This window comes from Pelophylax lessonae (genome assembly GCF_965119305.1).
Source record: "Pelophylax lessonae genome assembly, chromosome: 1".
In the NCBI taxonomy this organism is placed as follows: domain Eukaryota; kingdom Metazoa; phylum Chordata; class Amphibia; order Anura; family Ranidae; genus Pelophylax; species Pelophylax lessonae.
In genome coordinates, this window is record NC_138768.1 from 344,308,967 (window position 1) to 344,333,953 (window position 24,987).

At 44.6% G+C, this 24,987-nt stretch overlaps 1 protein-coding gene and 1 pseudogene across 4 annotated transcripts in view; both read left to right on the top strand.

The window, feature by feature from the left end:
• Nucleotides 1–19,838: 19,838 nt before the first annotated feature.
• CDC14B (cell division cycle 14B) overlaps nt 19,839–24,987 on the top strand; it is a gene marked incomplete at its 3' end in the record, with an annotated part of 185,714 nt that continues 180,565 nt past the window's right edge. For all 3 annotated transcript variants that reach the window (XM_082245535.1, XM_082245532.1, XM_082245534.1), the window contains exon 1: nt 19,839–20,000. In XM_082245535.1, the coding sequence (XP_082101661.1) occupies nt 19,859–20,000 (142 nt within the window). In that variant the 5' untranslated portion in view covers nt 19,839–19,858. The remainder of the gene's footprint in view (nt 20,001–24,987) is intronic.
• On the top strand, nt 20,616–24,541 carry LOC309544382 (annotated as a pseudogene). Its single transcript has 3 exons — nt 20,616–21,450; nt 22,547–22,699; nt 24,458–24,541. The product of its transcript is annotated as an uncharacterized misc_RNA (transcript).

The following is a 24,987-nucleotide window of genomic DNA, read 5'->3' on the forward strand; positions in this document are numbered from 1 at the left end:
GAGGAAGTGCAGAGAAGGGCAACCAAACTGATAAGAGGAATGGAGGAGCTGATCTATGAGGAAAGATTCAATGAACTAAGCTGTAACTATGGGGTTGATGTACTAAAACTTGAGAGTGCAAAATCTGGCCCAGCATTGCATGGTAGCCAATTAGCTTCTAACTTTAGATTGTTCAATTAAGCTTTGACAAAATAACCTGGAAGCTGACTGGTTTCTATTCAGAGCAGCACCAGATTTTGCACTTTCCAATTTTAGCAAATCCCCCAATATGTCTTCATACTAAATCTGAACATGAAGAGGTGTAGAAACAAGGAATGCCATGGCCACATCTGCAACCAAGGTTTTATTTGAGGGGGACAGAATGGGGCTAAAGCAGCTCCCTTAAAGGGTTTGTAAAGACAGAAGGTTTTTTTTTTTTTTATTTTAATGCATTAAGATGAAAAAAAAAACCTTATGTGTACAGCAGCCCCCCTCAGCCCCCCTAATACTTACTTGAGCCCATCTTTATCCAGGGATGTTGTACGAGTTTCTCAGCTGCCCGGGACTCCCCTCCTCAGTGGCTGAGTTAGCCCCCGCTGCTGTCAATCAGCCAATCAGGAGAGAGAAGGGGCAGGACGGGCTGTGGCTCCATATCTGAATGGGCACAGGAAGCTGTGACTCGGCTCGGGTGCCCCCATAACAAGCCATGCTGTGGGGGCACTTAACAGGAGGGAGGGGCCAGGCGCACAGAAGAGTAGCGTCCGGGCCACTCTGTGCAAAACCAACTGCAGACAGCAGGTAAGTATATCATGTTTGTTATTTATGTATTTTTTTTTTTAAATTAAACTACAGTCACTTTAACTATTAAAAGCTTTGCCTAATAGCATGTGCCCCAAGTTACGTGGTATTACCTTTCTTGTTTAGCCAGAAAAGCCTCCTCTGGACATCCCACTGATAACTAATTTTACTTTTTCAATTAGGGCTTGATTTTCTGAAGCCCTCCCACTGTAGGTACGTTGTGCGTCTATGTTATTTATGTGTCCAATGAGAGTAGCTTTACAGACCACAAACACACCGTCATTACATAGAAGACAGACATGAAGGTGGGGGTCTAGATTTGAGGGCAAGGCTTGGCCACAAAGTCTAGAAAGGTGAACCTATATTAACTTAAGTGAAAAAAAAAAAAATATTGACAAATGTTATAGCATTTTTACTGTGGGGCCCACAGGCAGGTACTTTACTTTCGAAAGTTTAAAATGTCTACCAGGTTCACATCAAGAATATGATGTTACATTATATTTTGAATGACCGAGTCTGTCACACCCAGCTTTCAAAATATGTAAATGGTAATAATGGAGCAGTAGGGTGACATGCAGAACTATATTGAGCATAAACATTAAAATAAACTAAAAACATAAAGTGTAAGTTTACCTTCAGGAAGATTTTTCTAAAATCGCCCTATGCAATTCTATATCAAGTGAATAGTTAATACTAGCAATCCTCCTGTTGTACATGATGCATGTTCTCCCATTACAGGTGAAGCTATTGAGGGGGCCTCTTGAGAAAAACGCTCGCCCCCTCTTCCCCCTCCATTCTGCCTGTGGGTGGGTGCAGCGTGGTGTGGTGGTTATAACACACACAGTCCTGGTGCAATTAGTAGAACTTCAACAAACCCGGTGGAAGAGGGCCCAACCAGGAGCACTCACGAATACCAACAGCATGTAGTGGAGCAGATATCAGCTGATCTGACAGCATCTGGAGGGACAGAATGCGACCTGGCCAGTCTGAGCCCAAATGGAAAGATATCCATGAAATTGTGAGCCCTAAGCTTCCCCTCCTCACCTGGAACCTTTCCTTGCCACTAATACTGTCAATGACAGACAGGTACCCTGTCCTTACGCTATCCACATGCGAATGCAAACCAAACCCAAGGGCCAGGGTCTTAAATAGTAATACTCTATATTCCCATCAGACACATTGCTGGAGAAAGCTCTCGAGTTTTGGGTGCTGTAGCAACCACCAGCTGGAGAATGGATCAGAGAGCCACAATGAAGATATTTGCCAGCACACTACAGATCATCAAGTTAAGTCCAAATGTTTTTTATTGAAGCATGATCACATCACATGCGTATTGAAGGGGTCCTGCGTGACTCCATCTTTATTGTGATGTGATCATGCTTCAATAAATACCACTTGGACACAACTTGATGATCTGTGGTGTGCTGGCAAATATCTTCAATAGGGTCTTAAATAGATCCTGCCACATCCAAGATGGCCACCAGAGTCACATTGGATCAGTGCCCCAGTGACTCGGAAACCATAGAGCAAACATGTTCCTCATGACTTACTCTTCTTTTGCATTGCTGCTGTGGTTGAGTACCACCTGCAGTGGAGACAGCAGACTGCACCTGCCTACATGCCATTTGAAGGACGAACTGAAAATCACGATAATGCTCCCCTAGTGGGCATTCCAGTTTATTCAAAATGAGAGCATGAGTTTAGTAGCAGCCGCTTTGGGTTGGTCAAACTGAACAAGCGCGTAGTGTAATGTTTTCTTCTCTAGCTGAGCTCAGTGTCTTTTTCTGGGGAGGCCCCTCAACAGCTGTATGAGAATATGCACCATTTAGAGGAGGAGGAGTGCTGACATGTACTATTCATTGGATATAGAATTGTACAGGAAGATGTTTAGAAAATCTTCCCGCAGGGGAACTTACATTTAAATTACTGGAAGTATCATTCTTCTTTTGCTTTCCCCATCCCTCCCTGTTCCTAGCATGTGTTTTCTTCTTAAAGTGTATCTACATCCAAAAAATGGTAAATGTTGCAGCTTACCAGTCCTTAGATGTGCTGGCTGCATTGGTTTTTTTTCAGGCTTTTGAAGGGCGTTAAAGGAGGAAGACTGCGGCAATGAGTAATGAGGTAGGCATTTGTACCTATTCCTTTTTCCCCTATACAAGATAACAATTAACCCATGCAGTGTGTGTGGTGGGTAAGGGGGTGTGGGGGCGCTACGGCACAGGTACATTTAAAACCAATCTGGAGTCAACACAGACATACAAACTGAATTTGTGAGAAAGAATGAGTTTATGATCTCCTATGTTAAATGTCTGTTTCTTTAGTCTACGTGTGTGGTCAATGTTGTAAGAGGACAATAATAGATTTTTTATTGAATAAAAAATGCCCTTTAAATATTCACAGTTTGCAAATAATGGCTGCAGTAGTAATCAAGATAAGTTGCTAGTGCTTTAAAGGGAGATATTCAGTCTAATTCATATAGCTGCTTTACAGACTTAAAACTCTTATTTTTAATCAGTTTCATTAGATCAGTTGGTACCAACTAGAGAGTCTCAGTAAGCTTTGGACATTGCTTATGACAGAAAATCACAAGAAACTATAATCCAGGCTAAGAACACTGAACTTTCCAGAAAATAATTAGAACATGATTGGAATACTGTTAGGTTAATTCGGTTGGTAAGCAAAATGGTTGGTGAATTGACCTGTGAATTTTTTCTGATTTTCTCTCGCATGCATTGGCCTACCATGTGCTCTTTGCTATGAAGGCCAGTTATAGATGGGGGCAGGGGCCATTTTGTTGGTTGTTGATGTATACTGGAGGCAGCCACTGTGCTATGAGCTGGACATCCACTGTGCCCCCAAGTGCCTTTAAGGAGGTTTGGGCTACCTCCAGGCTCACCTTCCCCCTATCTATCCACTAGAATGCATGTGCTTCCACTGTGGAGACTCTCACAAATTTACAGGAGTTAGGACTGCAGGTAATACAGGGTGCCATGAAGTGGCCCTGCAGCTTACACATGCGTTTGCAAATGTGTAAGCTGTTTTTAATGCATACTGTTAGACAGGTTAATTTGGTTGGTAAGCAGACTGGTTGGTGAACTGGGCTGGGAATTTTTTCTGATTTTGTCTCACATGCATTGCCCTTCCATGTGCTTTTTAATATGAAGGCCAGTTATAGGTGGGGGCAGGGGCCATTTTGTTTGTTAATGATTAGAAAAGAGTCTGAACCACATTTAATAAAGTGTCTGACGGGTAACCCATGCAAGTTCCAAACATACCTCCCAACATAATAAAGAGGGACACTAGGCATGGGAATAGCATGTGCAGTGTGCATTGTGCCACAGCAAAAAGTGGGTATAGGTAGCTACAATGCATTGCATATTGCTATGACACAGTCTAATGTTTTATAGATAAACTTCAGCGCAAAACATAATTTCTCAAAAATAAAACTCTTCCATCGCATCTGCTTTTCTACACACAGAATATAGACTAAGAGCTAACATTTTGCATGAGCCCAAGAACTCTATTAAAACAGTTGGAAACAGTTATGATAATAAGCACGGTTATCTGGAGTAATTCAATTCTAGCACAGTATACAAGGTTCAGCAGTCAGGAATAATACAACATGGTGACCCTTACATTAATGGTCTGTAGGGGGAGGAATGCCTGATGTCAGCAGTCAGTGGGAGGAACAGTGCCCCAATAGTCAGTGGGAGGAACAATGCCCCAGAGATCAGTGAAAGGAACAATGCACTGGTTGTCAGTGAAAGGAACAATGCACTGACTGCCAGTGAGAGGAGCAATGTCCTGGTGTTCAGTGGGTGGACTAATGCTCTGGCAGTCAGTGGGAAGGACAATGTCCTGGTGTTCAGTGGGTGGACTAATGCTCTGGCAGTCAGTGGGAAGGACAATGTCCTGGTGTTCAGTGGGTGGACTAATGCTCTGGCAGTCAGTGGGAAGAACAATGTCCTGGTGTTCAGTGGGTGGACTAATGCTCTGGCAGTCAGTGGGAAGGACAATGTCCTGGTGTTCAGTGGGTAGACTAATGCTCTGGCAGTCAGTGGAAAGGACAATGTCCTGGTGTTCAGTGGGTAGACTAATGCTCTGGCAGTCAGTGGGAAGGACAATGTCCTGGTGTTCAGTGGGTGGACTAATGCTCTGGTAGTCAGTGGGAAGGACAATGTCCTGGTGTTCAGTGGGTGGACTAATGCTCTGGCAGTCAGTGGGAAGAACAATGTCCTGGTGTTCAGTGGGTGGACTAATGCTCTGGCAGTCAGTGGGAAGGACAATGTCCTGGTGTTCAGTGGGTAGACTAATGCTCTGGCAGTCAGTGGGAAGGACAATGTCCTGGTGTTCAGTGGGTGGACTAATGCTCTGGTAGTCAGTGGGAAGGACAATGTCCTGGTGTTCAGTGGGTGGACTAATGCTCTGGCAGTCAGTGGGAAGAACAATATCCTGGTGTTCAGTGGGTGGACTAATGCTCTGGCAGTCAGTGGGAAGGACAATGTCCTGGTGTTCAGTGGGTGGATTAATGCTCTGGCAGTCAGTGGGAAGGACAATGTCCTGGTGTTCAGTGGGTGGACTAATGCTCTGGCAGTCAGTGGGAAGGACAATGTCCTGGTGTTCAGTGGGTAGACTAATGCTCTGGCAGTCAGTGGGAAGGACAATGTCCTGGTGTTCAGTGGGTAGACTAATGCTCTGGCAGTCAGTGGGAAGGACAATGTCCTGGTGTTCAGTGGGTGGACTAATGCTCTGGCAGTCAGTGGGAAGGACAATGTCCTGGTGTTCAGTGGGTGGATTAATGCTCTGGCAATCAGTGGGAGGAACACTGCATCAACAGTCACTGTGAGGAACAATGCACAGTCAGTGAGTAGGAGGGACACTGCTTTGGGGGAGGGGGGCAGTGGGAGGAGCAATGCCTTGGTGGTCAGTGGGAGGAACAATGCCAAGGGGGTCTGTGGGATGAACCAATGGAGTCTAATGAACAGAGTTAACCCCCAGCTTCTCATATGCCTTGGATACTCCAACAACAAGATCTCCCTGACATATTATACAACCCTGTTCTGGTCCACCTTTGTGTTTCGGTACTCCCATCCACCTTTGCATGTTCCAGCACCCCCTGCATTATACATCATTCTGGACCTTTGTTATGGACATATCAGGTGTGGGGATCCAAGAAAGCTGGATTGGGCTTTAAGGAATGAAAGATGACAGCTTTGTACATAAAAACCTTTTTATTATTGGGTGTTCTAGATATAAGCATGTATTATAAAAAAAAAAGTGCTATAAATTAAAGTGTTTGTAAAGGCAAAACTTTACATGCACTGTAATTGATGCATTTCTGATATACTCAGGGCCAGTGCTACCTATAGGCAAGGTTGGAGCCGGCCTATTGCGCACATCAGTCAGGGGTGTTGCACCGGGATGCCACTGGCATGTTAAGCAAGTGCGCCAGCGCTGTTTCTTCTTGGTCTCCCGGCGGGGTCCAGAGGAGCAAGTGCGGGCCTGGGGCCTGTGGACCATGGCTAGCGTGAGGAAGTGAGCCGGTGCCGCCACTACTTGTCTTCAGGCTGGGACAAGAGGCCTGCACCTGGACAACAGCTAAAGAAATAGTTGGAGAGGCCCCGCAAAAATCTTCACCCCCGCCACCTCCAGGCTTCTACAAATGCTGCATATATATCATGTGCCAAGCCGGTGACTGACTATACCCCCAAGTTTATGCTTGAGTCGAGGACTCAAGGTTGAGCTGCCCTGATGGCTTCTTGCTTGTAAAATTGCAGAGAACAGGAGAAGTTTGGTTTGTGGAAGAAAGCAGCAACTTGGAAGTTTGTGTGTAATACATTTTTTATTGTTTTAACTTTATCATGTTATTTATATTTTATTTTTGTGAGCCTTGTTGCCAGTTAATACATGTGCAATGCTGCTATGTTATGTTTTGCAAATGAGAAAATGTTTACAAATAAAATCTACTATTTTACAGTTTATCTTTTTTAATTATTTAATCCAAAAGCTGGTTTGGGGGGAAAACTGTAAAATTTCCAAAATTAGCAGGTCTAGCAAAGTTTTGAATGCAAAATGGTAGCAGTAATTAAAAAGGCGGGGTATACATGGGCAGGGCAAAATGAGGCTTCGCCCAGGGTGTCAAAAATCCATACACCAGTCCTGGGTATGAGGCCATAGGCACAGGAAGTGCGCTTCTATTTTTCACAAGCAATGAGGGCCTATTCACACCATTGCACTTGGTAACCCACAGTAATGCGCGTTGGCACATTCATTTTGCCTGGACACTACTCTGTGGTACACTGGACTGATATAAATGGGCCCTTAAAGACAAAAGGTACATCTTTCAGAGGACAGCTTAGGCACAAATACCATTTCTAAATATTCATTATAAGATAGCAAATCCCTTTTTGAGTTCAGGTCAGCTTATAGAGCCTATGGCATTTCCTGATTAACATAGCTTTATAGCAATGACAAATGAAAAAAAATGATTGTTATTCTCTTTAACACACATTATTTACTTATAGTCCCATAGTATATGCAGAGAAAAAAATTGCTTGTTCATTTTAGATCCATTTTGGAACGGTTTAATCGTATGCCGGGGTTTTTTTGCAGTCTGTGTGTCTGCTGGATAGATTCCCCTCTCCATTAAAAAGAAATAACCTTATTGGGGTTTTAACCCTTCCCCTACAAGTTTAGAAAATGGTTTGGATTACATACAATAAAGTCCATCTCTGGGAGTTAACCATAGCCTACTGTTATCAGAGGGAGAAGGAACAATGCCTCATCCTAGGTGTCAGTAGAAGGAGCAGTGCCTCATCGTTGGTATCAGTGGGAGAAAGAATGTCCCTCACCAATGGTTTCAGAGAAAGAAATAGTGCCCCCTTAACAAAAAAAAAAAGAAAAAATATTACAAATTTAATGAAATTTTTAGTGTCCATATATGGTATCCACAAACACTTCCTTTCTAAATCCCCTAAAAGGGAAACACCAGTCCTTAGAGACAGCCTTCTGTACACTGTATAACCAACACATGTGAATGAAAGTGCAGGAGATATGACCTTGGGCAATCACTAGTGGAGTACCTTGCATGCAATAAACATATGTGCATAAGCTGCCAAGAGGCAGGGCAGCCATCAGAAATTTTGGGGCCCCTTACTCAGCTTTAGGCTTGGGCCCCCCTAGGATGACCACCAACATTCCCCAGGGTCTGCCCACTGGCCATCCCACCGAGTCCTTCAGTGCACTCACTTTCATTTTAACATTCTTACAACCTAATATTTGAAAATGAACAGTGTATTCCTAGTCATCAGTGCACCTACTGACCACTGTATAATACCCCCCTGGACACCAATCGACCTCTATATAAGACTCCCTGGACATCTAATAACCTCTGTATAAGACCCCCCTGGACACCTACCAACCTCTATATAAGACCCTCTGACACCTACCTAGCTCTCTATAAGACTCCAAACACCAGAGAACTTTGCTATCAGTTTGAGGCGCCGGTGAGGGAGGACACACACACACCTCAGAGAGGGGAGGACATTGTGGGGAGGACACACCGCGTTATAAAAGCTCTGAAACCTCAAGAGCCTCCATCTTCTCACAAACAGTCTCTGTCCCTCATATCTCCTCATAGACAGCCTCAGTGAAGCTCAGATTGGAACTGTGCATGTGCTTTTCCAGTCCGAAGCTTGCTGAGACCATCCAAGTGCATGCTGTGGTGTATTTGGGCGGCGCCGGAGGGGCGGATCTGGCAGAGGCAACACCTGAGCATTTCGTGTGATGTCATGGTGCAAGGAAGCCGAGCAGTTGGAGCCTCCAGTGTGGGTCTGGGGGACTGGAGCAAGGCAAGCAAGGAGTGGGACTGTCAGTGCTGTGTGAACTGGAGTGGACTAAAGGGACCACCTGCCCTGGATAGAGTCTGTCACTGCGACTCAGGAGGGACATGTCATGTCAGTAAGGTGTTATCATCATCTGTGCTGCTGCATACTGCTGTCAGTGTCACTGTGAGAGCCAATTCCATCTGTGTGTATGTTTTTTGTCCTACTATCGACCTAATATGACATTGCTAATTACATATTGTACTTGTATTGTAGCCTAAACACTGAAATGTGCACTTGAAACTGTACTTTTGTAACTTTTGGAAATGTGAGTAAAAACTTGGCTGTGCCAGTAAATGTTGGGTGTTGTGTCAGTAAATTTCAATAGTAGGTTGGCACTGGTAGGTTGGCAACACTGTCCGGATGTTATAGATGGACACATATGCGGACAGTGGCAATGGCATGTGTTACTCCACAAGCATCAATTGCAAAGTGCTGGCAGATAGATTAAGCTGGTCTGAGCTGGTGTGCACTCCAGCCTATTGGGGGGGGGGGGGAATGAGAGCAACAGGGGGGAAGGGGGGAGGCATGGCCCATGACATTAAATGGGTTTTGTCCTGCCCTCCCTGGGACTTCTTCAGAAGCATTCTACTGGCACGAATAAAACTCACTATACATCATAAGAGGACTAATATTATATTGGTCATCACTCATAAATAATTGGAAAGAAACTATTTAGTCTATAACCGGCATCATTATCCAAATTGGTTTATAGCGCAGTAGAGCAATACAGTTGCTATATTGGGAGCCCCTATTGGCGAGGCCATTGTGGCTTATATACACTGTTGGCGGATATGTGATCCCAATAACTTGCCTGCATTAGCTCAGTGGATACAGGGAAAAAAGGGGGGTAGGGTTTTTATTCAGAGAGGGGGGCTTTGGAGTGGTAGGTGGGTTCACCCTTTAGGGTAATTTGAAGGGGAGTGTTTGTGGAGATGTAGACAATGAAACTTTCACACTATTTTATTGAATTTGTATGTTCTATATGTAATAATAAACATGTTGTGCTAGCTTTAAGTAGGAGTAATTTCCAAAGTAATAGGGAAAATAACTGCGCTAACTAATGCGATCCAGCAGCAACTTAAATTGTGACAAACAATCAGAAAACGTGTATATAAACTAAGTTGCGCTAAATGTGCTATAAATGGCAATGAATGTCAAATTATGACACAATAAATGATGTTAAACCCCAAATGAATGTCCTCTTAAAGTCCAGGATATTATCCAAAAAATCAGACACAGTCCAGAAGTTGTCTGATGAGTAGTGTTGTTCTGATAGGACAGGACACTGTGCTAGCTGTGACTGTCGTGTGCGCACAACGGGTGGGAAGAACTACCTCCAGTCCTGTATTCAGTGTACACGGCACTTTGCTGATCTCCACCACTTCCGAAACACGGTCCTTGTCACAGGCTTGCACAGAGTGAACGTGTTGTGACTCGGAGTGATCGTTCCACCTACTGTTTGTCCTGAGGATCATCCATGGGATATTTGGCTCATACTCTTACATGATTTGGTAAAAGGCAGTGGTGTTGGGAGTGATCATCCGATTTTGGTGACTTTTGTGTCCTTTCTATCCTTTGCCTCTGGTAAGCATTTGGAACTTAGGGGTGTTGGTGCTTGACTTTCATCCTCATCTGGTTGGCTCTGGTGATGGTGTGCACTCCTTGGCGTGATATTTATCATATAGTATTATGCTATGGAAGCCTTTATTTCCTTTACATGACTGCCATTCATCATTGAGACGATTATGGGCTCGCTGATCTGAGGCTGGTGGACCTATTATCTATCTTGATTTTTGGGCGATTTCCTTTCTTTCATCTGGTAAGGAGACTACATCATTGGTGGCCTATTCTCTGACTTGGGGATTTTCCACTTTGGACTGTGTCTGATTTTTTGGATAATATCCTGGACTTTAAGAGGACATTCATTTGGGGTTTAACATCATTTATTGTGTCATAATTTGACATTCATTGCCATTTATAGCACATTTAGCGCAACTTAGTTTATATACTCATTTCCAAAGTGTTTAATTGTTGATGTCAGTGGGAGGAAAAGTGTTCTATTGTTGGTGTCAGTGAGAATAATAGTGCCTTATTGTTGGTTTCAGTGAGAAGAATAGTGCCCCATCATTGGTGTTCGTAGGAAGAATAGTACCAGTGGCAGGAATAGTACCCCATTGTTGGTGTTATTCAAAGGAGTAATGCCTCATCCAGGGCAGGAACAAGTGGTGGGCAGGAAGGGCAGCTGCACTGGGCACAATGGTTTATTGCAGAGATGGAGTCAGTAAAAAGAATAGCACTTTAATGTTGGTGTCAGTGGGGTGATCAGTATTCCTTTATTGGTGTAAGTGGGAAGATTAGCATCTGATCATTGTGTCAGTGGGTGGAATCCATTATTGGTGTGGGAAGATTAGCATCTGATCATTGTGTCAGTGGGTGGAATCCATTATTGGTGTAAGTGGGAAGATGAGCATCTGATCATTGTGTCAGTGGGTGGAATCCATCATTGGTGTGGGAAGATTAGCATCTGATCATTGTGTCAGTGGGTGGAATCCATCATTGGTGTGGGAAGATTAGCATCTGATCATTGTGTCAGTGGGTGGAATCCATCATTGGTGTGGGAAGATTAGCATCTGATCATTGTGTCAGTGGGTGGAATCCATCATTGGTGTGGGAATATTAGCATCTGATCATTGTGTCAGTGGGTGGAATCCATCATTGGTGTAAGTGGGAAGATTAGCATCTGATCATTGTGTCAGTGCGTGGAATCCATCATTGGTGTAAGTGGGAAGATTAGCATCTGATCATTGTGTCAGTGGGTGGAATCCATCATTGGTGTGGGAATATTAGCATCTGATCATTGTGTCAGTGGGTGGAATCCATTATTGGTGTAAGTGGGAAGATTAGCATCTGATCATTGGGTCAGTGGGTGGAATCCATCATTGGTGTGGGAATATTAGCATCTGATCATTGTGTCAGTGGGTGGAATCCATCATTGGTGTAAGTGGGAAGATTAGCATCTGATCATTGTGTCAGTGGGTGGAATCCATCATTGGTGTAAGTGGGAAGATTAGCATCTGATCATTGTGTCAGTGGGTGGAATCCATTATTGGTGTAAGTGGGAAGATTAGCATCTGATCATTGTGTCAGTGGGTGGAATCCATCATTGGTGTAAGTGGGAAGATTAGCATCTGATCATTGTGTCAGTGGGTGGAATCCATTATTGATGTAAGTGGGAAGATTAGCATCTGATCATTGTGTCAGTGGGTGGAATCCACCATTGGTGTAAGTGGGAAGATTAGCATCTGATCATTGTGTCAGTGGGTGGAATTGTTTCCTGTTGTTGGTGTCAGTGGGAGTAACAGTGTTCCATCATTTGTGTGAACAGAAGAAATGGTGCCCTATTATTGGTGTCAGTGGGGGGAACAGTGCCGCAAGGGAAAGATAAAGCCAAGTTAAGGGCTGGTACTCGAAGAATATATGAAAAGGGGGTGCTGTATGGTCCCCCTTTTCTTATGGGCTGGCGGTAGAATAAAAATAAAACTTTTATAGGAATCATTATAGTTTAATGCTGTTATAGGTACTGAGGCAGGTTATAGTGACCTTAATATTAAAAGGTCAATGAGCTAGTCTTCCCTCTCAAAATTCCCACCTAAGGAGCCCCCCTGTATCCAGGGAAGATTCTATTTAGGATGATTCCTGCTTAAATCTCTCGCTCAATGCTCCAGTATCCAGCGTTAAACTGGAATTTGCCCTTTCACTGATAGGTTAAGTCTAGTTCCCACTCATTTATCCCGCTCAAATTGCCCGCCAAGACCCCCAGATTTAGGATATTTAAGGGGCTCATTGCCTCTACATTTCATTCGCCCCAAAACGGAGCTGCAGTGTTCCCTGCCCTCCCTCCCTTGGTTGTCGCGGCCAAATTATTATGTGGTTTTTGTCGCCTGTTGTGTATGCATAGGTGGACTATTGTTATAGTTATATCTGTTGGAATATTATTTTAATTAAGTTAGTATTTGTATAGCCTGAGCCGTAGTGGCTAGGTTTTGTTTATTCTGAAATGGTATTATTTAAAGTTGTTTATTTACTATTTATTAAACCAATAATAAACGGCCATAGCCTTAGCGCCGGTTCACACTACCGCGACGCTACTTCCCGGGGCGACCTCCGAGATCGCGGTGCGAGCAGCGCGCCCGACCTCGGAGCGGCCGCCACGGACTTCATAACATTGAAGTCTATGGCGGTCGCCTCCTGGTCGCCCCAAAGAAGCTCCGGACCCTTTTTCTAAGTCAGAGCGACTTGTGTCGCTCCTATTAGAACGGGTCCGCAGCTTCCCTATGGGAGGCGACCTGCGGCGACCTGTGAGGCGACCAGGTCACCTCACAGGTCGCCTTAGTGTGAACGGGGGCTTATTTTATTCCAACCCAATGTCTGGTGTTTTATTTTCTTTATTTATTTAAGTGTTTTGATGTTATACTATGTAATGCCCCATACACACGTGCAGATTATCTGAAGATTTTTGTCTTCAGATTTACCTTTTCTATGTAGTGGAAGGGCCTGCCGGATTGCATACAAATTGAAAGTGTTTAGGTTTGACCTCATATTATATGGTTTTGGTAAGTCTGCAGACAAAAGTCTTCAGATAATCTGCACGTGTGTACGGGGCATAACAATTTACTACCTGCCATCCCATTCTGTGTTCTGGGTGGGGTTGGACGGTGATCCTGTGCCCTCTGGCTGCCCAAAAACATGGGGATCTGAGGCACTCCATTGTGCATGAGGCCTGAATGGTATGGTTACATGTATTTACATTTCTTGCATCCCTGTACAATAAAAACAATGCACAGAAAATGTAAGAAGTTTGGAAATACAGCCTTTTAACCGCTTGCCGACCGCCGCACAACTATGTACTGCGGCGGTCAGCCCCGTAGAAGCAAAGTGACGTAGTACTACGTCGCTAGCCTGTGAGCCTCTAGGGGGCGAGCGCGCACCACCGGAGGCGTGCTCCCGCCCCCGCTCATTCCCTAATAAGTCCACGCGTGTGACCGGTGGACCCGATGTCCGCCGGTCACTCGCAATCTCCCCGTGGAGAGGGAGAAAGGCAGGCGACTAATGTAAACAAAGCCGCCTGTCATTCTCCCTGATCTAACTGCAGAGATCATACGATCCTGCTATGTAGTGTAGCGGACCCCCCAGAACCCCCTAGGGCCTAGTGATGACCTTCAGTGGCAGAGAGGGGCTACATACCTCCTGTGGGTGTGGATTGTCAGGCATGGTGGGTAGTGATGCAGGTAAAATAAAGGTTGGGCGCCAGTCACTTTTATGCTGAAGTAAAGGAATAGTTTATTTCTTCTCAACAGGTCAAAATAAACAGGGGGAGAGAGGGGTAGGGTCCAGTACACCCTTTAAGAACAGTCTATTAGGCAGACTCCTATTGCAAAAGACAGGTTATTCAGACAGCAGTACAGGATAGCAGACCTTGAGAATCATTAGGTTTCCATGAGCTTCAGATCGATCTGGGAGACAACTTCTCTCCACCAGATTCAATCCCTTTTTGTGGTCTGTACTGTCTGGACAGCTATCCTCCATAAGATACAAGCAGGTTACTCACACAGGTTACTGGATGTCTGTGGATGATCTTTTCCTTGTGGGTCGCTGGCTCTCCTCAGCAGAATCCCAGGCATCTGACTAGGCCTCAGGCTTCAGGCCTAGTCAGCAGCAACAGCAGCACACACCCTTCCCCAAGGGGGGTAGGGGCGGAAGAGACCGATCATTGGACCTCCCATCCTTTTTATAAGATCCCCCACAATGCCGTAGTGACACTGTGATTGGTTGAGGGACACCTGGACATTAACAGTTTGCTTAACTGTAATTCTCACTCTAGTGCCAGAGGCTACAGTGCCACCTACTGACGGAAGGGAGAAGCGCAGTCAAACAGATTAGAAGGGAAGTCCAATTAATCACAGAATAATCACAGCCAAGCTAAGTAAGGCTCAGCAAACTAAATTTAACAGCAAACTTGCATAAAGACAAGGGTGCTACACACTCCCCCTGCCAAGGAGACTACGTCCTCGGAGTCTGCCGAGACAGAGACTCTCAAGCCTGAGAGTGGATGTCCTGGGAAAAATGGATGGGTATAGGTGAAAAAGGAAAAGGTTAAACTTTGATGTACAAATACGTGTGGCATTCCACACGAAGCAAAAATATAAAACAATATGCACATTACAATACTTCCTAACTGACTAACTGACTGTCAGTACATCCTACAATGTTATAAGGCAAAAACCATACTCACCAAAGGCACTGTCTCACCTCAGCCGAGAGAGAACACTGTGGGTATGAAAAATTAGCAACATACTCATAATATCAATCAATATACTATAGACATATATACATCTAAAATGTTGTTTAACCTCAGCCGAGGGAAACAAGATTTTAATAAGCAAACACATTGTATCACATCCTAATATTCTACTCAATTTACCATGAATATATACAAAATATTTGCATGTCAGAGGGAAGGTGCCTATCTCCAGGGGTAAGAGACTGACCGAGAACCCCCCAAATAAGGGCACATCCCCTGAAACATACCAATACATCAGAGAAAATAATCCACTTTAAACTATTTTACTAATAGTATAGAATTTTACTGCTCCCTAGGATTGGCACTCCTACACCATCTAGTGGAGAAACAGAAAACACTTTGCATCATCAAAAAAAAAAAAAAACTTTTCAGTCCATGAGTTCCAAAATGCAGGTGAAAGACTTTCTGGTTTCCTATAGCACAGCCTACCTGACTAGCTAACTATCTTACAAGGTCTCTGTGACCCCAGAGTCCCAATAGTCTATGCGGATTACAATACATCTGCGCAGTCACATTGTCCTTGCTAGCGAAGAATCATTTCTTGCTGGCTCTGTCACACCAAAGTCCAGCAGGCACTTTTAACTTATTGCATAGGTTTCAAAAATAGGAAAACACACTCCTTTCTAGGAAAGTTCGAGTCCAGTAATTGTACCAAAACTGATGATAGTGTTGCAAACAGGCAACACCAATAACTGAAAGATAGCATCAGCCATTTTCTCCAGGAGGATGAGGCTAGTTTTCTTCACACCTGGATGAGAAGCATGCTGGCCATTCAAAAGCATAAGCCAGCAGGTATTTAACTTGAGCTTGTTTGCATGGCTACTTCCAGAAGCAACACAGCCACACAAAAATGCAGAGGACTATCATCATCATGAACTTTGCTGATTCACTTTTCCAGAGCAAACAAAGTCCCACTGCACATGTAATTTCATCTCACCTTTTTCATAGCAAGACACACTGACAATGAAGAGCAACAGGTCAGCATGTCACTTTTCAGGGCACCTCCTGTAACTGCTGGCAATTCAGAGCACAGCCCAGCAGTAACATAGCACAGACAAGAGTGTCCCCAAAGCAACTTTCAAAAGAGGAACAGCTTCTGGTGAGACCGATACAGCTTCAAACTTGACATCACATAGCTGTATTCCATAGGATTTTGACACAGAAATTCAAGCTTTATACATCACCAGTAGTATCGTGGATCAGGCAGTTGAATAGGCTTCCCAGAAGATCCAATAGTGGTGATGTAATGCCTTGCATCAGCTTGATTGGGCCTCCTTATAATGACACAATCCGGGTATATATGACGACCATAGTCCCAGGTTTTCAGAACTTTAGTGTACTGTTCTGCTTGTCTGGGTGACAACTCAGAGATTTTACGGTATGCAGGAATTCTCAGGTAATCTCTGATTGCACTGTCAATCCATTGAGCCCGCTTGTCTTGAATTTCAGCTACAAGAGACTCTGGCACATAAGGATACAAATAGCCATATTCCTCAGCTATTTTCTTCATCACAATTCGCTGAAACTTAGACAACTTTGACAAGATTCTAGGGTCTCCATAGCCAAGCAACACAGGCGTATCTGGAGCACACTTGACAGGATACCCTGCAACTGTATCTGGTCTTGGAGGGACACTTGTGAGACCAGATTCATGACTTGCAGGCAAAGGCAAGGTAGGCCTAATACTGGAGGTAATATTGTGTAAATGGACATCCTCCTTTGTAGGCTCAACTTGCGGTTCAGTCTCACTATCAGACCAATTTTCACTGGGATGTCCGGCATTGCAGCGGTCACTGTAGCTGAAGAAGTAGAAAGAACAGGAGCTTCAGCAGGTAGAGCAACAGTAGTAATGACCACTGGAGCCGGTCCAGAATCAGCAGTTGCAACACATTTGAGCCAGTCCACTTGCAGCACCCGGGGTGACAAGGCCGGTGAGACTACTTCCAGGAGCGATTCCCCGCAACTTCCGCAGGTGATCCAGGGCCGAATACTAGTAGCCAGTCCAGAACATTTCACACGTCAGCCCGATCGCTTCGTAGCCTCCAGCCGTGTACAGCACCAGGTTCCCTTTAGGTGTGTACCGCACCCCGGTGTCAGTGATTACTTCTTTCAGCCCAGCGGGGCTAGAACCGATGCCTGGCACAAACACTCTCAGGTCAGAAGAAGGAATTCCAAAGTGCGCCATCTTCACACTCTTCCAACACGTGCAGCCAGGTAACTGCGCACACAAGCGCGGTTTAATTTCCTCCGCGTGGGAACAGCGACCCCTCCCCCTGCCAAGGGATTGGTCCAGCCGTTCAGCAATATCTTCAGCGCCCGCCTCTTTTCCTTTGCGGCGCCAAAAATCTTCTGGAGTCTGCCTTAACCCCTTCAGCCCTGGCGTAAAGTGACAAAAGACCAGGCTGACACTCTCCCCAGAGCAAAGAGACAGTTAGGTTCTTCCCACGTTGTTAAAAGGACAAAACACAGTCTTTGAGGTACAAAAGATGTTACTTGCCACTCTCCCACGGAGCCAAACGGTGATTCCTGCGCGGTTGCTATGGGCGACCACCACAAAAATACCGCTTCGCCCCACGTTGGGCGCCAGATGTAGCGGACCCCCCAGAACCCCCTAGGGCCTAGTGATGACCTTCAGTGGCAGAGAGGGGCTACATACCTCCTGTGGGTGTGGATTGTCAGGCATGGTGGGTAGTGATGCAGGTAAAATAAAGGTTGGGCGCCAGTCACTTTTATGCTGAAGTAAAGGAATAGTTTATTTCTTCTCAACAGGTCAAAATAAACAGGGGGAGAGAGGGGTAGGGTCCAGGACACCCTTTAAGAACAGTCTATTAGGCAGACTCCTATTGCAAAAGACAGGTTATTCAGACAGCAGTACAGGATAGCAGACCTTGAGAATCATTAGGTTTCCATGAGCTTCAGATCGATCTGGGAGACAACTTCTCTCCACCAGATTCAATCCCTTTTTGTGGTCTGTACTGTCTGGACAGCTATCCTCCATAAGATACAAGCAGGTTACTCACACAGGTTACTGGATGTCTGTGGATGATCTTTTCCTTGTGGGTCGCTGGCTCTCCTCAGCAGAATCCCAGGCATCTGACTAGGCCTCAGGCTTCAGGCCTAGTCAGCAGCAACAGCAGCACACACCCTTCCCCAAGGGGGGTAGGGGCGGAAGAGACCGATCATTGGACCTCCCATCCTTTTTATAAGATCCCCCACAATGCCGTAGTGACACTGTGATTGGTTGAGGGACACCTGGACATTAACAGTTTGCTTAACTGTAATTCTCACTCTAGTGCCAGAGGCTACAGTGCCACCTACTGACGGAAGGGAGAAGCGCAGTCAAACAGATTAGAAGGGAAGTCCAATTAATCACAGAATAATCACAGCCAAGCTAAGTAAGGCTCAGCAAACTAAATTTAACAGCAACCTTGCATAAAGACAAGGGTGCTACACTAGGATCGTATGTCTCTGTGGTTACATCACTAGCCACACCCCTTTACAGTTAGAAGCACGCCCCTAGGGACACACTTAACCCCTGCATCACCGATAAAGTTAACCCCTTCCCTGCCAGTGTCATTTTTACAGTAACAGTGCATATGTATAGCACTGATTACTGTAGTAATGTCACTGGTACCCCCAAAAGTTTCAAAAATGTCAGTCAAGGGTCCGATCTGTCAGCTGCAATGTCGCAGTTCCGCAAAAAAAATCGCAGATCGCAGCCATTACTCGTTAAAAAAAAAACCACCAAAAATGACAGAAATCTTTCCCTTAGTTAGTAAATGCAATAACTTTTGCGCAAACCAATCAAAATACGCTTATTGCGATTTTTTTTTACCAAACATATGTAGCAGAAAACAAATTGGCCAAAAATGTTTTTTTGAGAATTTCATATAAAAAAATGTGAAAAATATTGTTATTTTTTCAAAATTTACGCTCTTTTTTTGTTTATAGCGCAAAAAGTAAAATTCGCACAGGTGATCAAATACCACCAAAAGAAAGCTCTGTGTGTGGGGAAAAAAGGACATCAAATTAATTTGGGTACAGCGTCGCACGACCGCGCAATTGTCAGTTAAAGTCACGCAGTGCCGAATCGCAAAATAGGCCCTGGTCAGGAAGGGGGTAAAATCTTCCGGGGCTTAAGTGGTTAAGATGAGATGGTGTTAGGGTTGCCACCTCATCACTTTAATCCAGGACACATATTAATTACACAGGTTCTGGGGATGATATAATGCACATAAGGCACCAAGTGAGTTTAATTAGCACCTTAATCAGCCACAGAACCTGTGTAATTAATGTGTGTCCTGGTTTAAAGGGATGAGGTGACAACCCACTAGATGAGCCAGCAGAAGAAATCCCTGGAAGCTGGGTAGTCAGTTCCATGGAGATCCTGCAGATGTACATTACATCTCTCTGCAGACACAGTTCACATTGCCATGACATGCACAACAAAGTGACACGCTGCTGGTGACGTCACTGACCCACCGCCAATCACTAGAGCCCAGACCTCCGCTGCCCACCCACTCTGGCCCTGGTTTATGGATGAGCAGAGCGGTCCGGGGCCAGTGAGGGGCGTGTGAGCGGCATGCTGGCCGGAGGAGCCTGGCTGCAGCTCAGCAAAACAACAGCAGGGAAAGGAGGAGGAGGGGGGAGCACACAGCAGCTGGAAGGGAACGGCTCTGTCACCAGAAACTGCACTGTGCATGCTAATAGTTCTACTGGAGTGTGTCCTACAAGGGGCACCTACCTGCACAGCAGGGCCGGGAGCCTGGAGAAGTGCTGCCCCACACTCACCGTCCTCTACTGACTGAGCTATGAGCAGCCTCTGCACAGGACCATGAAAAGGAGGACAGCAGGGAGCAAGAACAGGGACCTGGGCTGGAGGAAGAAAGCGAGGGATGTGCTGTGGGAGGACGACCAGGACCAGGAGGACCAGGACATGGAAGAGCTGGGAGATGACATCTACATTAGTATCACAGGTAAGGGGACAGCTATACAATCATCACAGCTAAGGGGGGGGGGGGGGGCATCTGTATTATTATCATCACAGGTAAGGGGGGCATCATCCACATTATTATCATAACAGGTAAGGGGGGCATCTGTATTATTATCACAGGTAAGGGAGGCATCTACATTATTATCACAGCTAAGGGGGGGCATCTACATTATTATCACAGCTAAGGGGGGCATCTGTATTATTATCATCACAGGTAAGGGGGGCATCATCTACATTATTATCATAACAGGTAAGGGGGGCATCTGTATTATTATCATCACAGGTAAGGGGGGCATCTGTATTATTATCATCACAGGTAAGGGGGCATCTACATTATCATAACAGGTAAGGGGGGCATCATCTACATTATTATCATAACAGGTAAGGGGGGCATCTGTATTATTATCATCACAGGTAAGGGGGGCATCTGTATTATTATCATCACAGGTAAGGGGGGCATCTGTATTATTATCATCACAGGTAAGGGGGCATCTACATTATCATAACAGGTAAGGGGGGCATCATCTACATTATTATCATAACAGGTAAGGGGGGCATCTGTATTATTATCATCACAGGTAAGGGGGGCATCTGTATTATTATCATCACAGGTAAGGGGGCATCTACATTATCATAACAGGTAAGGGGGGCATCATCTACATTATTATCATAACAGGTAAGGGGGGCATCTGTATTATTATCATCACAGGTAAGGGGGGCATCTGTATTATTATCATCACAGGTAAGGGGGGCATCTGTATTATTATCATCACAGGTAAGGGGGCATCTACATTATCATAACAGGTAAGGGGGGCATCATCTACATTATTATCATAACAGGTAAGGGGGGCATCTGTATTATTATCATCACAGGTAAGGGGGGCATCTGTATTATTATCATCACAGGTAAGGGGGGCATCTGTATTATTATCATCACAGGTAAGGGGGCATCTACATTATCATAACAGGTAAGGGGGGCATCATCTACATTATTATCATAACAGGTAAGGGGGGCATCTGTATTATTATCATCACAGGTAAGGGGGGCATCATCTACATTATTATCATAACAGGTAAGGGGGGCATCTGTATTATTATCATCACAGGTAAGGGGGCATCTACATTATCATAACAGGTAAGGGGGGCATCTGTATTATTATCATCACAAATAAGGGGGGCATCTACATTATTATCATAACAGGTAAGGGGGGGGCATCTGTATTATTATTATCACAGGTAAGGGGGGCATCTGTATTATTATCATCACAGGTAAGGGGGGCATCTGTATTATTATCATCACAGGTAAGTGGGGTATCTGTATTATTATCATCACAGGTAAGGGGGCATCTACATTATCATAACAGGTAAGGGGGGGGGGCATCTGTATTATTATCATCACAGGTAAGTGGGGTATCTGTATTATTATCATCCAGGTAAGGGGGACATCTGTATTATTATTATTATTATTAGGATACTTGCTAGTCACAGATTCCCCTGCAACAAAGAACATTTCCTTATCTGTTTTAGAAGTGTAGATTAAGCCCTGGTTCACACCATTGCGGCTTTGAAATCATGCTACTACTTTGGACTTCTGATTTTACTGCGCCTTGCGATTTCATTTAACAGAAGTCAATGCAGGCCGCAATGAAATCGGAAAAAAGTAGTGCAGGAACCTTTTTCAAAGTCGCTGTGACATCAGTTGCTGCAATTTGAACGGTTCCAATGGGTTGCAACTTGCCATGCAATTTGGAACTTTGAAATCGCATGACAAATCACACGCGTGAACCAGGGCTAATTGCCCTCTAAACATCTTTTACAAAGTGGAATGAACCCTTTGTGTCTAAAGCAGTAATACATTTCAGAGTTTCTCCCCTGCTAAAACCTTTAGGGCCCCTTCACACTAGAATAAAGCGCGGGAGACCTGTGTTTCCGTGTAGCTTCCTGCACTGCATTCCAATTGCACTGCCCTTGCAATCTGCTGCAGGGGACAATTAAAAGTTAACGACACCCAAATGCAAGTTGCAAATGCAGTGTGGTTGCTGCAACAGAAAGCATGGTGCAAAAGTACCATGCGAGATGGTTGCTGTGCGTTTCAAAAAGTTCACTACTTTTGGTGCGGTGCGATTCTAAATGAATGGGCTGAAATAGCACTTCACAGAACTGCGTTTGCATTGCACTGGAAACGCACAGCATTCCTGTGCAATTCACGTGTAGTTTCTAGTTCAAATGGGCCCTAAAGGACAGCTGAGGTTTGCTGGATCTCAAAGAAACTTGTATTGGGGTTATAATTGCTTGCAAAAAGCATGAACTATTTTGTTATGATATATTTTATCCAAAGCACTGTTGTGGCCTAGTAGTGTACTGACTATGCTGACAGTTTTCTTGCTACCCGTTCTTGATTTAGGCATACTTTATGGTATAATCAGTTACGTGTATTGTCACAGTTGACACTGCTAGCAGCTCAAAGACGTTAGCCTGGGGCCTTATCAACATTTTGCTTATGCTTCCCAGTTATGCCTCTGTTCTTAGCTATTCTTGGAAACTTTTAGCTTTGTGTTTTGGGTCATTATCCCAAAGACCCATGACCTGCGATTGAGACAGCTTTCTGACACTCAGCAATACATTCTGTTCCAGAATTCCACAATAGCCATGAGATTTCATTGTGTCCTGCACAGATTGAAGGTACCCCATGCCAGATACAGAAAAGCAGTCTCCAAACATACCCAGGCCTCCTCCATGTTTTACAGTGGGCCCAGTGTTCTTTCCTTTTGAAAGCTTCATTCTTCATCTGTGAGTTTAAATTAGTCACTGGAAAAGCTCCAGTTTTGTCTCATCATTCCAAAGGACATTCTCCTGAAAGTATTGTTTTTTGTCAATATAGTATATAGTTACATAGTTAGTCAGGTTGAAAAAAGACACAAGTTCGTGTAGTTCAACCAATAAAAAAAAAATGAAATAATTAAAAAGGAATAGGAAAGAATCCAGGCCTTTTTTAAAGCAATTTACTGAGCTGGCCAGAACCACCTCTTGAGGGTGTCTACATTTTCACAGCTCTTACTGTGAAGAAACCTTTCCTTATGTGGAGATGAAATCTCTTTTCCTCTAGACATAAAGAGTGCCCCCTTGTCCTCTGTGATGACCCTAATTTGAATAACTCAACACCAAGTTCACTATATGGACCCCTTATGTAATTGTACATGTTGATAATATCCCCCCTTAATCTCCTCTTCTCAAGAGAGAATAAATTCAGTTCCTCTAATCTTTCCTCATAGCTGAGCTCCTCCATGCCTCTTATCAGTTTAGTTGCCCTTCTCTGCACAATATTCATTTTAGTAAATTCCATGCTGTTTATTTGAGTCTTTTCTCTCCTGTGTCCTCTTTCTTTGAGTCCACTACCACTCATAGGGTCCTTTCACGCGAGTGCTCCGATCAGATCCGCCTGTCAGTTTTTTAGGCGGATCTGATCGGATCCTCCATGCATCTCTATGGGGCAGCGGATGTTAGAGGAGACATGTCCGCTGACACCCGCTGCCATCCCCATCCGATCCTGTCCGTGAAATCCGGACGGATGGAAACCCTATTTTCCATCCTTCCAGGGGATAGGATGGGATCGGATGAGAACGGACAGGCGGTCTGCTCTCATCCGATTCCCCCATAGAGATGCATGGGTCTCTGACACCTCACTCTCCGCACACAGAGCAGAGAGGGAGCTGTCACCTTCCTGCTCAGCGGGGATCTGTGTATCGATCCCCTGCTGAGCAGCACGGATCCGCCTATGGAGGCGGACCATGTGAAAGAAGCCTTAAAGTGATGGATAGTGCAGTCTGACACTGATGTTCCTTTACCTTGTATTTCAGATTGTATCTCTTTGGAAGTCTTCCTTGGCTCTGTCTCCCAGTCACTCGATTCTTCTATTCAATCCGGGGATCATTTTCCGGTTTGCTGCCATGGCCAAGGCAGTTCGCTTCTAAGGCCATGGACGTTAGGCTCCATTCACACTTTGCGATTTAGAATCCCGGACAGAATTGCTGTGATTCTGCCCACGATTCCAGGTTGCATGGTAATCACTGCAAAACACACATTTTCCCCTAATGGAACCCCAAACATGATAAGATTTTGCTACAATTGTCACACATCAGCATTGTGCAGCAATCACTGCAAACTGTGCATTCCAAAATCGCATGAAGCGAGTCTTTTCAAGCGACAAAGGAAACGGCCCTATGTGACATGCAAAATCACTCAATAAATGCACGTAGTGGAAACGCTCAATGTGAACGATGTGATTGAGGCCTCAAACTTAATATTTTGAACTGTAGTCACAAGAACAACACACTGCTTGGAGATGGTCTTATACCCTTTGCATTTGATTTGCTGGTCCATGCTTTACTTTCTGATCTCCTCAGACAACTCTCTTCTTTGCTTTTTCTGATCCATTTTCAGTGTACTGCACATGATAAAACCAAACAGCAGATTCACTGCTTTTCTCTATATCAAAAGACTGACTACAAGATTGAAGACGTGTAATATTAATTACATAAAACTGTTTAAAACATCACTAGGATCCAATTATTTATAATCTTTTCTAGGAGCATCAGCAAATCTGACCAGACTGTTTTAGAATATCATTGGAGGATATGGAATAATTTCTCTCATTTCACACTTTCCTTGCTTTACTCTGACAGTGGTCTCCAAACTTCAGCCCGCATGCCAGATAAGGCCCTTTGCTTGCCTTTATCCAGCCCTTAGGGCACTATTTCTCCCACTGAACCGAGGCACTCATCCTCCCACTGACACCAACAATGGGGCAATAATCCTCTCGCTTATACCAATGATTAGGCATTATTTCTTTCACTGACATTAATGATGAGGCACTATTCTTGCCAGTGACACCAGTGATGGGGCACTACTTCTCCTATGGTCACCAATGATGAGGCACTATTCCTTCCACTGACATCAATAACAGGATGCTA